The sequence below is a fragment of the Belonocnema kinseyi genome, chromosome 7, assembly GCF_010883055.1.
Source record: "Belonocnema kinseyi isolate 2016_QV_RU_SX_M_011 chromosome 7, B_treatae_v1, whole genome shotgun sequence".
Lineage (NCBI taxonomy): Eukaryota > Metazoa > Arthropoda > Insecta > Hymenoptera > Cynipidae > Belonocnema > Belonocnema kinseyi.
The window spans coordinates 121,293,564-121,310,074 of NC_046663.1; the positions used below are offsets into that span (position 1 = coordinate 121,293,564).

A 16,511-nucleotide genomic window follows, 5' to 3' on the forward strand; every position below is an offset into this window, starting at 1 on the left:
GAATGGAGCTAAATCGTTTTAATCAACATAACTTCAATTTTTGAACTTTAAATAAACAAATTAACCACGAAACACCTTCCAAGAAATAATTGAAGCCTAAAATGAATATTATGGTTTTTCTCCTTGACCGATTCATATTGGGAAACTTCTCATAAGTTATGGAACGTGAAGGACTTAATATTTTTCAATAAAATTTTGAGGACGTGTTATTTGTCCCAATAGGCAATATAATTTCACTATTCCAACCAAAATTTCAAAATTTCGGAAATTTGCTCCACCCTAGTGAGTAGGCATTCCTCTACGCGCGATGAAACGCATGTAGGCTGATAAAAAGCCCTGAGAAGTACAGTCTGATACTAGCTCCAGATGAATAGCTCTGGTTTCGCAACAAACAGAAAGAGATACGTAACCCTAGTAACTCCTTTGTTCTCTACCTGGAGCAAAGCGATTCTGAAAGGGACCGGCGTAGTCCACACTAGAGTGTGTGAATGCAGTTCATAGTGCAAAAACAGGTAAGCTACCCATTAATTATTGAACAAACGTAGCTCTCTGACGTACGCAAATGACGCAGTGACGTATGAGACCTCTTACCAAATTTCTATCTCTGACAACCTAAAAACCTTGAGGTTAAGTGTACAAAGTGAGCTGAATGCCACCGTGTAATGATCGCAAGTGCGCATGTCGCGCGATAAGTACAGAAATTTAATGATTACCAGGTAGTATCACTGGATATCTCTCATCAGTACTAATTGGAGCTTGATGGAGGACACCTTCTAGTCGCAGAATAACGGAACCATCAGAAAATGGATTCAACGTTTTTAAACGAGAACTTTTGGAGATTGACAGCATTATGCTTGCGACGACATTTAGCACCAGTGAATTTACTGGAACAGTCATACGGTTTATGCCCAGGAGTGAAACAATTGAAACACGCATGTTTTTGAAGTACAAACTTTTTTCTTTTATCAACACTCAAAGCACAAAAATCTTTACACTTAAAAAGAGAGTGATTATCTTTGCAGAAAATGCATTTAGAGTTTGAAGAGGCAGCATGATTGCGACTTGTTGGTTTTATTTTTATCCGTTATTCCAGTTTTCGCAACTTGAATTGCTTCTAAGGTTCTAATTCTCGTGACTCAACATTCTTTCAAAGTTTCATAGGATAAGTAATCTGTACTCGGTCCCAACCGCGTCTCCCAATCTTTTAATGTCGCTACATCAAGACGTCGCGTCGTCCAGAAAACAATAATATCGTCCCATTGATCGGTAGGGCGGTTTAAATTCTTTAAAGCAGAAAGTGCATCATTGGTGGTACCGCGAAGTAGTTTCATGTCACTTACAGAATTATTATTAACATTAGTTATATTAGCGATTAAAATGAGCAATAATCAAAGACCTTTTATTATCATAACGCGTTTTAATATTTTCCCAAGTCGTTTGAAAATTAGCCTCGGTAATTTTAACATGTTTGATCAAATTTCTGCCTCTCCTGTTAATGATGTTTTTAAATATTGAAAGCGTACAATGCTAGACAGAGAATCGTTATGCACTATAAGTGCCTCGAATAAATCTCGAAAGTTTTCCCAATCAGTGTAATTTCCCGAAAAAGAAGGAATATTAATTTTCGGTAATTTGGGAATATTAACGTTATGTTGAATACTATGATCTCTAGAAGCAGCAGAATTATGTTCTGAATGTTGTGAGATATAAGTGTCAATTTGATTGTTAATAAAATCATATTCGTCTAAAAAGGCATCTTCTATTGTCAGAAATTGATTTTTCACGAAATACTCTAGAGAAAATTTCTTTTCGGAACTGGCTAGATTATGAATTTTGGTATCTAATTCACGACATTCTGACCATTTTTCTTTTAATAATAAGAGACGGCCTCGAAAAGTAGTGATATTTCGCGTAGCTATAGCAATCTTTTTAAAATTCGATTCCGTTCTTAAAATAGCTTGATGTAAATTTGACAGTTCATTACCTAATGTCGTTAAATCATCCGCCATTTTACTGATTGTTTCGCTTGACACTTAAAGAATAATCAAACTATTTATTTTGTTTAATTCGTAGTTTACCTTATAAAAACTCTGTATAAGGCAAATCAATTTTACGAGTAGGTTTTCGAATTTTTTAGTAATGTATAAAGAGTAACCTTACAAATTTATAATTAAAAAAATGTAAAGAAATTACGTGAGAAGAAAGACTCACTTAGAAAGATGCTTTAAACAAAAAAAGTTTTTGACTTAACCTCACGCTGACATTAGATCTCTCCTCGCATACGAGAGTATGATAGTAATGTAACCCGTATAGGTGGGCCTAATCTAAACAAGCACATACCAACACCCACACAAAACTTAAAATCCCACACGTTACAGTGTCTCCTTTGGACAAAAAACTGAAGAAAAATTTCTATAATGTTAATGCCGCACAGTTCAGTAGTACGTAAAGTACGAATTCGGATAACGTTCAGAGTATGAGATAAATTAAGAAGCCCGAGCTCTGAGATTTGAATTGAACCGACACGACACCGTGTTGAATTTTTGTACACATTCAAGGAAATTCTTTATTTTTCACTTTATTTGCATCTTAAATTCACCTCAGATCTCGGACGAGCTCCCAAATGTTAACATAACAGTCTAGGTATTCCTAAATCCAGATTTTTTTATGAAACTTTTAAACGTAAATATAAGAAGATTTAGGAGTAGTCACAAAATACACTTTTATTGGCAAGTTGACTTAGTTTTCAAACATTTACTTCTAAGAACTTGAAGCAAAATGGTTTCTTCACTTTAAAAACGAAACTCTTATAATTAATACTTTTAACAGTCAAACAGTCAAACAGTCAAACTGGCTACCGGTCATACTTATTACACACACACTTTAGTTAAATTTAAGCGTACGTATTTATTGTACTCGCAGTTTTCACGCATTCCAACACACCTCTAACACGGTTCAAAACGATCGAATGCACAGAGCATCCGACGATGAGACAGAAAGCAGTGCCGATCACCGTAGAGTTCAGGGTGCTGAAAATAATCTAGAATGCAACACGACGAAGAACCGGCGAAACGCTCACATTGAATAGACGAATCAACTCAAGGATGACTTTCCAGACTTTGTGGCGCTTATGCACTCTCTGTGGTGGCAGAAACAGCCATACCTTCAGCACGTTTCATATCAGTCATTATGAAATCACCGTGCCTACCTCTCAAAAACTGGATATGTATACGAAGCGCATCCCCAACCGCTACTTGAAGAAGCTGCAAACGAAGATAAGGATGTGAGCCTCATGAGCCCCAAAATCTTTAAAAAATGTATGCCTCACTTCGTAAGGATATCTCGGAGGAGTCCAACGTCTGGACTCAAAGGACCAAGAGAAGCTTCCATTAACTGAACAAAAAAATTGGATGGGCAAGCCAGAATGTGTTCCGTGTTCGGTGTGTGATTAACTTCATAATATCTGGTAGACCGTTCACGGAAAGGATACAAAAATTCGCCTAAAGACTGAGGATCTTCAATCATACTTTTTGACGAGAAAACATCGAGATTGAGAAAACACTCGAGTTGAAAGAAGATAATGATAATATCATTTGCTTAAGGTACAAAGAACTTTTCCGATGGAGGATCAGATCTATTTTATTTTTTATTTATTAGTTGATGGAATAAGCTTAACAGTCAGTGGCCAATCACAGAGCTTCATAAGTAAATTATGTGGCCTATATTTATATAAATAAATAGTAGTAGTATTTGAACTAAACGAAGAGCTTACAATATTATGTATAACATATATTGTGTTGTTGAGTTTGAGGTAAATTCGCAGACTATATTTCAAAAAGTATATACTGATACTGTGAAGAAATCAATATCATCGCGAGAACAGACATGCCCCCTATTCAGGTAATAACACATGGTATAGATTTGTGATCGAGGATCTAAGCTGCAAGCCAAGTAGAGTAGGTCTCTAGATCTTTTTAATCGCGTAGATATATTAAACGTAATAATTTGTACCAGTTCAAGACTGTCGATTAAACTACGAATCAATTTTAACAAGAAGAGGATGCGAAGAATCACGCTAATTTTCGTTGTGCGTGAAAACTCTCTATGATATTAAGTGTAAGGCACAGCCAAGTAAATTGTCTCGAAAGTGCAGTCTACAGCGTATTGGTTCATTGTTCTGAACCTAAAGTTGCTGTAAAAAGTTTGAATGAACTTTTATCGAATTGCGCATGAATTAACAGACGCATGCGTCGTAATCAGTAAATTGGGAAAATTCGAATGATTCTTCCCCCTTCAACAGTTCAACGACGTCACGGACTTGCCAACTGGAATAAACGAGTTCGTCCTGAGATAAGAATCTATCCTGATGTAATGACAACTGTTTCCCTTTATTATCGATTTTACTTAAACAGCTGAGAATTTCTTCATGTGTAACAAACTCTTATGATGCTTCTTTTCTCGCACAGGTCCTACCGGTACCTAACTCAATAGTTTTTCTCTATTTAAGTCTTTTCAGTTCTTTTTCGTAAACACGTACACGTAAAATTGAAATTTGATTTCATCATAGAAAGGAACTTTAGTTACTCTCGTGAGCAGTTCACTTTTTGTTAACATTACGTTCACTTCCGTGAACAAAATAACAAAAAATTTATTTTTCGGGGAATTTCTAAGTGGATGAAATTGACGTTTTGTGATAATGGAAACCATAATTGGAGAACAAGGTTTGCTCCTTGAAAACTAAAGAGGTCGGTTCTCCCTTTTCAAGAAATTGATGCAGGAGAAGCATCATTGGCAGTTGCAGAAGGCAGAAAGAAGATGCTACTGGAAACATGGGGGAAATGTGAGCAAAACGAGATAAGAATTGCAGCATTTGTAATAGCGCTTAAACCAGATAAGTCGAAAGTTAATTATTGTAAAGGCTCAGCATTCTTTGAGGCTGAAAGGCAATTTTTCAAAGCTCTTGATTTTTTCAATGAGATAATATGTGGATTAGAACAAGAAAGCGTCGTGAATGTAACTGCTAATAATACGACTACAAATACTTTGAATTTAATAATTCTCAAACGATTTATCTCGAGTACGGTATGAAACTACCCAATATTGAGATTCCTAAATTCCCTGGTGATTATTTAGCATGGCCTAATTTTCAAGATTTGTTTGAATCCGCGATTGATAAAAATGCTAGATTGCCCAAAGTTCAAAAATTGTATTATTTAATAACGAAATTGACAGATGAGGCCTCACAAATTATTAAGCATATAGCATACTCTCAGGCAAATTACCAGATACTCTGGATAGTCTCTGAGGCAAATTACCGACTGATCAATGGGATCATTTATTGATTTATCTCCTAGTTAACCAACTGAACAAGAATTCAGTCGCTGATTGGAAGAAGCTTCTAGCAAGCTGTAGTGATTATCCCAAATACGAATATTTTCAAAAATTTTTAGATAAAAAAATTTGAACTTTCGAAGCTTTACAAATGCTTCTGGACAATTCTTCAAGAACCTCGCGTGGTAATAACCTGAATTCGAGATTGTAAAAGTAGAATCACGTGCTTTCAATGTCAAAAGCATCATCACACTTCATTACACATCGAGCAAACTTTATCTTCTTCGTCTGATAAAGTAAGCGGTAATAAAGAAGAAAATAAAAATTCGAATATTCAGACTCTTAATTCTGGAAATGTTGTAAGTACTACTAGTAATGCCAATTCGAATAACGTATGTTTACTCGCTACTGCTGTTCTAAAAGTAGTCCGACCTTATTAGCTACTGCCAAAATTAAAATCCGTTCTTATAACGGTCGATAAATTATTGTTACCAGGGGTGTTAGTTGAAATTTGCCGGTTTTTAAATAAAGAAAACACTTAATCCTCAAGGAAATCTCAAAAAAATTTTATTTAAACTATTGACCATTGGATTCTACACATTTCGTTAATCTTTCAGACAAATCATGGATACCATTCCAAAAAAACTTTTTCTCATCCCATCGATGCGAAAAGGTGATAGTTGGACGGGGCGAGGTCTGGAGAGTACGGCGGATGCGATAATATTTCCCAATTCAATTCTTTTAATGTGTTTTTCACTCCTTTAGCGGTATGAGACTGTGCGTTGTCATGTTGTAGGATAACTTTGTCATGTCTTCGGACCCATTCTGGCCGTTTTTCGATCAACGCATGATTCAAATTAATAATTTTTTATCGTTGGCGATCCGCATTGTCTTACGGCCAAAGCGATTTGGCTTCGGAGTCGATGGGTCGACCTCATCAGGTGAAAGCCATGATTTTTTCCGCTTCAGGTGCTCGAAATAAATCCATTTTTCGTCCCGCGTGACAATTCGATGTAGAAAAGATTTCCTTTCGAACCGCTCGAGCAGCATTACACAAATGTTTTTTCGATTTTCCATTTCTCTATCGTTCAGTTGGTGTGGTACCCATTTTCCATGCACGTTCAAATGAACGAAATATTTTTCGACATTTCTATTTTACCCATAAATATTATATAAAATTATATATTATATATTATATAAAATTATGTATTATAATTTTTCGGCAATAATAAATTATTTACAACATAAAATAACAAACATTTTAGCACTTTTCATGGTTTTTAAAGTCATCAGTAAAAAATTTCGTTCATTTGAACGTTCATAACTTCAACCACATCTTCAGTTCCTCGTCTTCGAATTTTTCGCTGCACCAGGATGTTCATTGTCTGTTAAATTGAAATCTCCACTTTTAAATTGACGAAACCATGTCTCACATGTTCTACTGACTGGAACATGTTCTTCTGATGCTACCTTTGTATCTGAATCATTGGTGAATTCTTTGTGACCTAAACGCGTTCCAGTCATGATTAAGGTGACTGCGACCGGTGAGCTATTGATTTGGGTGGCTAAAGCGTGAGTTGATTTAATTGTTTCACCAGTAAATAACAAATAAATTAAACTTCAGATTACTATCTATACTTTGCCACGCCTAATGAATTATAACCCTGTACAATTAGAAATTAATTCTACGTATGATCACCTGCGTGATCTTCATCTAGCAGATCCTGAACCCTTTAGTTAGGAGAAGATAGATATCGTCATTGGTGCTGATTATTATGGCTCGCTTCTATTGCCAGGGTTGTGTCAAGGACCTCCTGGATCCATAACTGCACAATCTAGTATCGTCGGATGGATTCTTTCGGGTCCTATTCTGAATAAAGGTTCTCAGACTAGGTCGAAGCTGAGAATAAATTATGTCTCTACATTGAAAGATATAAACTTTGATCTTCAAATATTTTTGGAATTAGAAGATGTTCCACAACAATCTATGCTCACTACAGAAAAGCAACGTTGTGAGAATCATTTTCCTCAGACACATTGGCGTACTAAAGATGGACAATATGTCGCACGCGTACCTTGAAGGAAGAAACTCTCGATTCTTTTGGAAATTCTTTTCATAGAGCTTTATCTACACTCTATAGTGTGGAACGTCGACTCGCTAAAAACACAGATCTAGCAAAAAAGTATGACGAATTTCTTGACGAATATGAATCTCTTGATCATATGCGTCGACTTGCAAGTGATTTCAAACAAATTCTTTCGAATTGCGCATCGGTATATTTTCCTCATCATCCAGTCATACGCGAGTCGAGTAGTAGTACTCCAGTACGAGTAGTTTTTAATGCCTCTATTCCTACTTCCTCTGAAAAATCATTGAATGACTTTCTTATGGTCGTTCCGAAACTCCAGAATGAGTTGAAAGCTGTCATCCTACGATGGCGAAATTATCGTTATTGTATGACAGCAGACATAAGTAAAATGTTCCGTCAATTTTGGTAGATCCAAAAGATGTAGATTTATAAATGATAGTTTGCTTACGCGGACCTTCCAGAGAGTTAGCACATTGTCAATTGCTAACAAAATTGCAACAAAACGTATAGTTTTTATCTCTTATTGCTAGGCTTTTTGATCCTAATGGATGGTTAGCTCCCATTACAACAGTAGCAAAAATGCTAATTCAAGAGCTCTGGCTTAGAAAGTTAGATTGGGATGAGACACTTCCACAAGACTTACAGAAACGCTGGAATTACTATTATACAGATCTACCTCTTCTATCCACACAATTGCGCGGGTTCGCTGACGCTTCTACAAAAGCGTATGGTGCAGTTATTTATGTAAGAGTGGTCGATCAACAGAATTTAGTTAAAACAACTCTTCTAGTAGCTAAATCAAAAACAGCTCCTATCTAACTGCTAGTGTTCCTCGCTTAGAGCTGTGTGCCGCCTTTCTTCTGTCTAAGTTTCCACAGCAAGTCAAGGATGAAATTAATCTTTTAACAGGACCCATGTATTGTTGGTCAGATTCGACCACAGTACTATCCTGGCTTAGTAAAAATCCATTCACTTGGCCTATATTTGTAGCTGGTTTCACTAATCAAGACAAGTATTTCTGAAGCTGAGTGGAATCGTGTTTCCGCGGAATTGAACGCCACGGATTGCATTTCACGCGGTCTTGTCTTATACCGGAAGAATTACCTAGAATTTTTGTGAAAGACTTCGAAAAGAAAAAATGTCTTTTAACGTATGCAAAAAAAAGATAAAAATAAGAAAATATCAGAAGTATATTTATATTTTACTCAAATCGAGAAATCACTTTTAGAAAAACTCTCAGATAGAATTTCTTCTTGACCGAAATTGATTCGAGTCACAGCTCTCTGTGATCGATTTATCAATATTATAATTATAATTGTTGTAAATCGATGTTGTTGATATGCTGTAGATCATCTTTCGTTTTAGTTCATTTTATATTGTATAGTGGTTATTTTCTAGTGGAGATGACTTACTTCAGACAAAAAAATTAAAGGAATAGATGTTAGATCCTTTATTGAATATAAAACTTTTAACGTTTCGAGAGTATAACACTCTCCTCATCAGGAATAAAATTTCATTAAGGTCGATTTAAGTTGTAAAATTAAAAGAACCATCCTCTCAGTTCTAATTCTTAATTAATTGTTCTATAAAAAAAAATAATAAAAACATTTTTTCATTATAAAAATATTGTGAAATTTGATGAGATTGTTATTAAAATTAAACGACACGAGAACGAAAAAAGAAAATTTGACATTTCGTTACAAATAAGATTAGAAAATAGAATTCATTCTTCACAATTTTGACGAAATATTAATCCTAACCGAAAATTGTATAACAAACTTTTTTTAACAAACATCAAAAATGACATCCAGGTAACATAACAATTGAATTTATTTTCTAACCTTATTTGTAACAAAATATCAAGTAAAATCACAAATCCTATTTGATTTCCGTTCAAAGTTTAATTTAAATGCGCATAGGAGTTTCACTAGGTCACGTGTGAAATATGAAATACATAACGATTTGAATGAGAAAATTCTGCTAAATTAAAAGAACCAAATTTTTTTAATGAAGTAATTTTGAGGACTGCCCTACCGATAGAAATCGCAGAGTATATGCTAAAGATTCTCAAGGCCCTGAGAAGGTCTGAGAAATTCTCCGCAGGCAATCAGATATATTTAAAGGTCCAGGAAGCTCGTTTGAATGTTTTAAAGGCTTTATTATTACTTAATTTTCAAGGCTTTATTTATTATTATTATTATTAAAGTCCTTTCCGAAATTGAAATAAAAATACGATCATAAATAACAAGCAGGGAGGCTGTAATTGAAATAAGAATTCGATAATAAAGAACAAGCAGAGAGGCTACATCAATAGAGTAGTCGACACTCAAGGGTCCTTTGTTAAGCCTTCGGATTAAAGTTTAGAAATAATTTAATTGTACTGTCTACAGCAAATTCTGCTTGCTTTATTTATATAAGATTGTATTTTTACCATTTATTTTTACTTTAAAGGTTACTCGTAAAATCGATTTCTTCACGATGTCGGAGTTTGATGTATTTCGTTCTTTGGTGTAAGAACGAGACGGGTGGTATGTTCACGCAGGTGAAATTAATTGATATACTCTGCCTGGGTGACATATGAGAGTGTGACTTAATCATTTTCTTCCTAATTTTCTTGATCGCTCGCAGCGGCAAAAATTAGTACAAATCGGGAGAAAGAAACGAAAGCATCATGTGTGCGGATCCGGCAATGAAATTTCGTAATAAATTAAATAAATATTCAAACCTAATTTTAAAAACTTTCAACTATCGCTTAATAAATAACGAACCATAATTATTTAGTGATTATTTTAAAAAATAGGATTAAGTGAAATGTCTGCCTTCTTAGTGACTTCACCCTCTGCTTAATTTAATCGCAAGGTTTCCCGGCAAATCGAAAAGTGAAAGAACATAAAAACCTGCTCTTCAACATAACTCCCGAATTAAGCTTCTAATTAATTTTTGGTATAAAGCATTTTCGATTCAGTTTTTTCAAGGAATTCAAAAATATTTAAAAGTATTCTGAACACCCGAACACTCTGTTTAGGTATTATTTAATCCTTCAAATTGAACTATATTAATATGGCCAGGCAATAATAGTCTTTCGATAAGAACAGGATATTTGTCATTCCAATCAGGTTTTGAGTGATCAGGCGGGTTATAATCTCTCACAAAATAATGTACAAAAGAATTCACAACATCTGCAGGATTGAGAAACTCAACATTGTTATATATCATAAACCCTGAATACCACGTAATTCCCTTCTGTTTATTTAAATAGGACCAACAGCAAGTAGGATTGGTAATAATCCCGCTTTCTATATCACTGTTATACTGTTTAAAAGAAGAGTTCAAATCAATATCTAATTTTTTCTTAAGGGTTTTATACAATTTTTTGTAATATGGATCCTTGGGAATATGAAATTTAGATCTATGCTTGTCTATTAAGCTAATGTTATCAAAAATATCTTTTGTAAACCACGGTGGATGATTGAATTTGATCCTAATAGTATTAAACTTAGAAACGTAAATGTTAAAAAGCATGTAGAGTATATTATATGAAAGCTCACAAGCCTGGTTTGGTAGAATTTGATTTGCGAAATTAACAGTATACCAACGAGATTGAGAAATAAGATTTATTGTTGAAGCGGTGTGGTGCCCATCCTCAGGAATAATTGGAAGTTCGCATTTAGTAGTGATATTGATAGAATTGGAAAAAATTAAATCGAAAGGTCGACCATTCTTATTTAAGATATTATTGGTTTTCTTAAGATGAAAAAATTGCATGAAAGAGGTTAAGCATACTGATTTACTATCTAGTATGCCAGAATCACAAAATTTCTCATATTCAGATGTATGTATAAACGTCACCAGCAATGAGTAATTTGTGACTCCAAAAGTCACGTCTTAATGTAAGGGCCTCTAATAATGATTCAAGCGCATGGCCTGATATCGATGGAGGTATGTATAATGCAAGAATGATATAACACTAAGAATCTATAAAGACTTTAGCACCAACAATATCAATATCAGACAATATCAAAAATTATTTCAATTTGGAGATACAGGAACGAAGTTCTTATTTAGTTATATCTATCGACTGAAATACAATTTTTATTATTCTAAGTATATTGGATTTAACTACTTTCCAATTCTCATATGTTGTTTTATTTTATTAACAATATCACCACTAAATGGAAAGAGGACTTGCTTACATGCTTCATGATATTTAATTTTACAGACGCAGCAACTAATAATAGTAGATTTAAGTGTGAAAGGTTGTTTACATCTGCCACGTGATTTGTTAAAAATGTCATTATTAAAAAATGTAAGCAAAAGATGAGTACAATACTGTTACGCAATGATCAAGCAATTATATAAAAACGGAAAGAGCTTCCCATGTCCTGTAGATTTGTGAGGCACATTCAGCCCATAAAAACAAGTCCTGATTCACACGTATTAGTTCCAGTTCAAGACACTAAAATTTACAGGATTTTGAAAACACAAATCAATCCTTTTTATACCACTCATATATTGCAGACACTAGATAACATAAAACAGCAGCCATCAGTGAACCAGAAATCATGGGCAATCATGCTAACAGTAAAATACGCGAACTATTTATACTTTAATCGAAAAATAGGCACAGCACACACAGCACGTTCTACCAGCTTTCCGCTATGTTTTTTTACTAAAAGATGGTACCAAGAACTCCTGGTGGAAAAAGTTTACTTCTACACACTAACATCTGGCCTGCATATTCACCTTATATTCAAAGTAGGAAACGCCCATTCTGCAGTGGCTGCTGTTCGGACACACTATATTTCTACTGAAATAGGGCAACTTATTCATCTCAGAGAATGACGGGCCAATAACTTGTTTGAACACACTGTATAAAATCTTTACAAATGTCCTAAAGGACAGGATTGTTAGAAAAATTGAGCCTGTATGGAGACAGATGTACGAACAACGTGGCTAGAAAAAATGTTTAGCAGACGTGTCCTGCCAATAGCCTGGATTAACTACCGGAAGCTCTCGATTCTAATTATCCTAGACTTGTTATCTGTCTGTGGACGATGCTAAGGCGATGTTCTTCATTTTGCCCTAAGGGAATGCGAAAACATCGAAGCAAATAATTCGATGACAAATTTAAAGTGTGGCGCGAACGTTTAAGTCACGTGAACAATTCTATCCGTTTGTATAAATGTATAAAAATGTATATAAAACTATCCGTGGTACGGCAAAAAATAGCGTCGTGAGCAGTCTGAAGCTGTTAGATGTCGATGCATTTTTTAAAAATGCGTCAACTCGGGAAATTTCACCGTTTACCTTTTCAAAGTCACTTGAGAAGAGGTTGTCAAGACAACGGTTTATGTACGTAACCTAACTACTTCGAAGAATAAGTGGCTAAAAACTCCATTCGAGATTTGGTATGGAATGAAACCCGACATCAAGCATCATTTTATCCAGAGACTTCATTTTCATCGAATATTCCAATGGAAAACACGTAGTCGACAAGGTGTTCGGCGAAATGAACTTTCCTGAATATTTCCTTGGAACAGGACAGAGAAGGACCTAGTTTTCCGGAAGGAAATATCTCCACCAACAAAGAGAATTCGCAATGAAAATTGCGTCATCACAGCAAAATCCAGCTGCCAAAGAGATACGAAGCAATTCGGTGGACTATGTACCCTTAACTTACCAAAAAGCTGTAAACAGGAATGGCGCGGACGAGTGGAGAAAAGCAATCGCAGAGGACAAAGTCCGATGTATAAATAGAAACACTGTCTCTGTTGCATTTAGCCACAGTACTTGTACTTTGTTTATTCCTGAGCAAGTCAAATAAAAAACACAATTGATTCGAAATTTTCATGATTTTCAGAATAAAACATTATACTAAGTTGAACTAGTCAATGATCTGTTTATACAGGACATACAGAAAAAGGACGTTACTTCCGAGAGTAAACTAAAGGCTACTAAATGTGCCAAAACTAACCTTAAATTTGCTTCTCAACGATCCACGCAACTAATTTCTTAAGTCAATGTCACTTTTTTGTTCTCTGCATAGACACGATTAACTATATGAACTGGGTTAATATATTTTTTATTTAGGAAACTAAGAAAAATACGAATAAATTATGTTTATTGTGCAATCGCTGAAGAGAAAATAAACGATTTTTTGAAAACGAATAGTAAGTAAAAATACCTGATGGGGGAAATATGTCCACGGATGTTGCGGGTACACAGAGATTCAAAAGGAATGTATAAACCTCAAGAAAATATATTACTTAATGCAAATTCGCAGCAATAAATGTGAAAGATATGAAATAATAAAATAAAGGCTTACTTTGTGTTTTATTGGCTTGTTGTGGCTTGTGGGTTGTTTTACCGCCCGAAAAATGTATCAGCAATATTGTTATATTAGGTATTTTTACTGACTATTGATTTTGAAAAAACTTCAGTTAGTTTTCCAAAAAAAAATACAATTTATTTATACTTTTCGTAGTTTTTAGAATAGAAATATATACCGAATTAATCTAGTCAATGTCGCATTTGTTCAGAACACAAAGAAAAACATTGAGTTAGCGTAACTTTTTCGCATCCTGCACAAATAAAGCATTGGATAAATTAACTTCGTAAATATATTCAGTTTAAATCATTTTTATCAATATAAATGAATTGTATTTGTTATTGCACTTGACTATGGGAAAATAAGCTGCATTTTTTTCTAATGAATAGTAAGTGAAAAGACCTAATTGCATCCATATTACATAACTGAAAAGGATTATATCAGGAATATATTAGGAACCAAGTTTAAATGTATGAGAAAAGTATGTGCACCTCTGCAGGGACTATAGCATGTTCTTCTCCAATTGCATCAGAAGGACTTGGTTTCGTCAAGACTGCTCACTTCTATGCTTTTATCTAAAGGAACAGGTTCTTCAGCTATTTCTGGTCCGGTAGAATTTAAATAATTACATAGTAGTCGACTCTTTACATTGTGCTTGATGTAGCCATTTCTTCTTTGCTGGCATCGGTGAGTTAAATTTACCAACGTCTTCGTTTAATTTTTCGAAATCTGTTTCTTTAAATATATTATCTGATATCTGTAACAATGAAGGATCAATTGAGTCAAATGGTAGCCTCATAATATTACAAATACGTACAATGGGATACAGGTTGCATATTAATTAGAGTCTTAGAATACAGACATAAGTGCACATGCTTCAGTAGTGGACATTTTGACATAATGTAAAGACCGATCATTTGAAGGATTCCATTCTAGAGATAAGTAATGTTAAACCTTTGTTACTATAATATGGTATCGTTGTGTAACCGCGCAATCATCAATTTTCAAAATTACGCTTTCCTTCTTACAAAACTTTGGTTTTGTTAGGCGCAGGCGTTTATGTAAACGAAAGGAAATTTCTTATAACGTTTTTTAAGTTAAATAAAAATAGTAATTAACAGTTAGCAACCCCTCTTAACTTGTTTAAATCTTGTTTCTCATACATCAAATAGAAACTTCCAGCAATGCATTTTTTAAATTTATTAGATTTATATGATCTGAATCGCAAAAAATACAAGCTTCTTTTCAATCTTGAGCAATTCTTCAGGATGATTACGCCGTTCTATTATAATGTCTATATCATTAGCAATAGTGAAATGGTTCTGTGTGTACTTCTGTACAGATAAAGTTTTCCATTTGCTCTAAATCAGTGTCTTGTGATTTCGTAGCATTTGAAGAAATGATCATTGAGGATTCCTTTTCTTTTCATCGTACATTCACGACAGGAATTTTATTCGAATCTATGAATACAAAAAGTCGATGTCATATACATGGACACAATCACTTCGCTATTAGCATTATTTTCCCTAAGTATAAAAAAAATAAATTTGTTGTTATCCCTACACTGTGAACCCCAGAAATAAATTTTATCTTTAAATTAGATAAAACGCTGCATCACGTTTATTTGGCAGAAGATAAAATTTACCTGGCGAAAGATAAACTTAAACAGTACCGCGAGGGTTTTCAAGTTTATGAAGGACATTTTTTCGGTAAACCTAGGCGTAGCCGTTTGACATTTCACAAATCTCAAATAAAGGTTTTCGTCAGATAAATTTTACCTTTTGTCAATTGAACGCGCTGCAGCGTTTTTATCCAATTTGAAAATAAACTTTATTCCTGGGGTTTACGGTGTAATGAATACGGAATGGTAACTTTTTTTTCCTAGGAAAAGCGAGTTATTTGGTCAAGCATCAATTTAATTTTTTAAATTAACATACACCTAACAAATTTCAGTTATGTATTACTGGGGCATCCCAAATATTTACCTCCTGCTAGAATTGTAAGACAGGCTCTTCTTTGCCTATTTTCTTCTTCAAGGCTATACATTCTTTCCAGTATTGTCTGTAATTGTATAGAATCACATACTGAATTATCGCGGTGCTCTCCAACTGAGCTTTCTCTATTACTCGATAACTCGTCGTCACTTATCTGTTTAAAAAAACATTATAATTTGATTTTAAAAGGCTTTCCTCATATATATTTTCGGGTGCAGTTCAGAATAGGTGAACGTGACGATTTCCTTTACACTGCGTATACTTATGTATTTTGACGCGCTGATTACGAAAATGATAGTGAAAATTGCCGACTCAGCGATTTTCATGGTGAAATTGCGAAAAAAACATTTAAAAAATGCTTTTTTTGCGTTTATCTCAGCCAATATGCAAAATCTCGCAAAATGTTTCCAACAAAAGTTGTAGATCGTACAAAAATACCCGTTTTTTGTATAACACATTTTTTTTACGAATGATATTTTCCAAGAAAATTAGTGATATTTCGATTTTTATAAAAAAAAAACAATGAACATTCTCCATTGGTTTCGGTTGGGTCACAGAAATAATGTAAGATCACACTCCTGCCCTTTTTCCCACGCGTCGTGGAGGCGGGAAGGCACCCCTGTGACTGGTCACAGAAATATTGTAAGGCCACACTCCTGCCCCTTTTCCCACGCGTCATGGGGGGCGGGAAGGCACCCCTGTTACTTGAACCAGAAAAAACTTAGGTCACATCTCTGCCCCTTTTCCCACGCGTCGTCGGGCGGGAAG

General features: G+C 34.6%; 1 protein-coding gene across 1 annotated transcript in view; it reads right to left on the minus strand.

The window, feature by feature from the left end:
* Nucleotides 1-702: 702 nt before the first annotated feature.
* Nucleotides 703-16,511, minus strand: part of LOC117176660 (UPF0430 protein CG31712-like) — a 23,258-nt gene continuing 7,449 nt past the window's right edge. Inside the window, exons 3-4 of the mRNA XM_033366913.1 lie at nt 15,735-15,897; nt 703-884 (exon numbers count right to left, since the gene is read on the minus strand). Of these exons, the coding sequence (XP_033222804.1) occupies nt 703-884; nt 15,735-15,897 (345 nt within the window). The remainder of the gene's footprint in view (nt 885-15,734; nt 15,898-16,511) is intronic.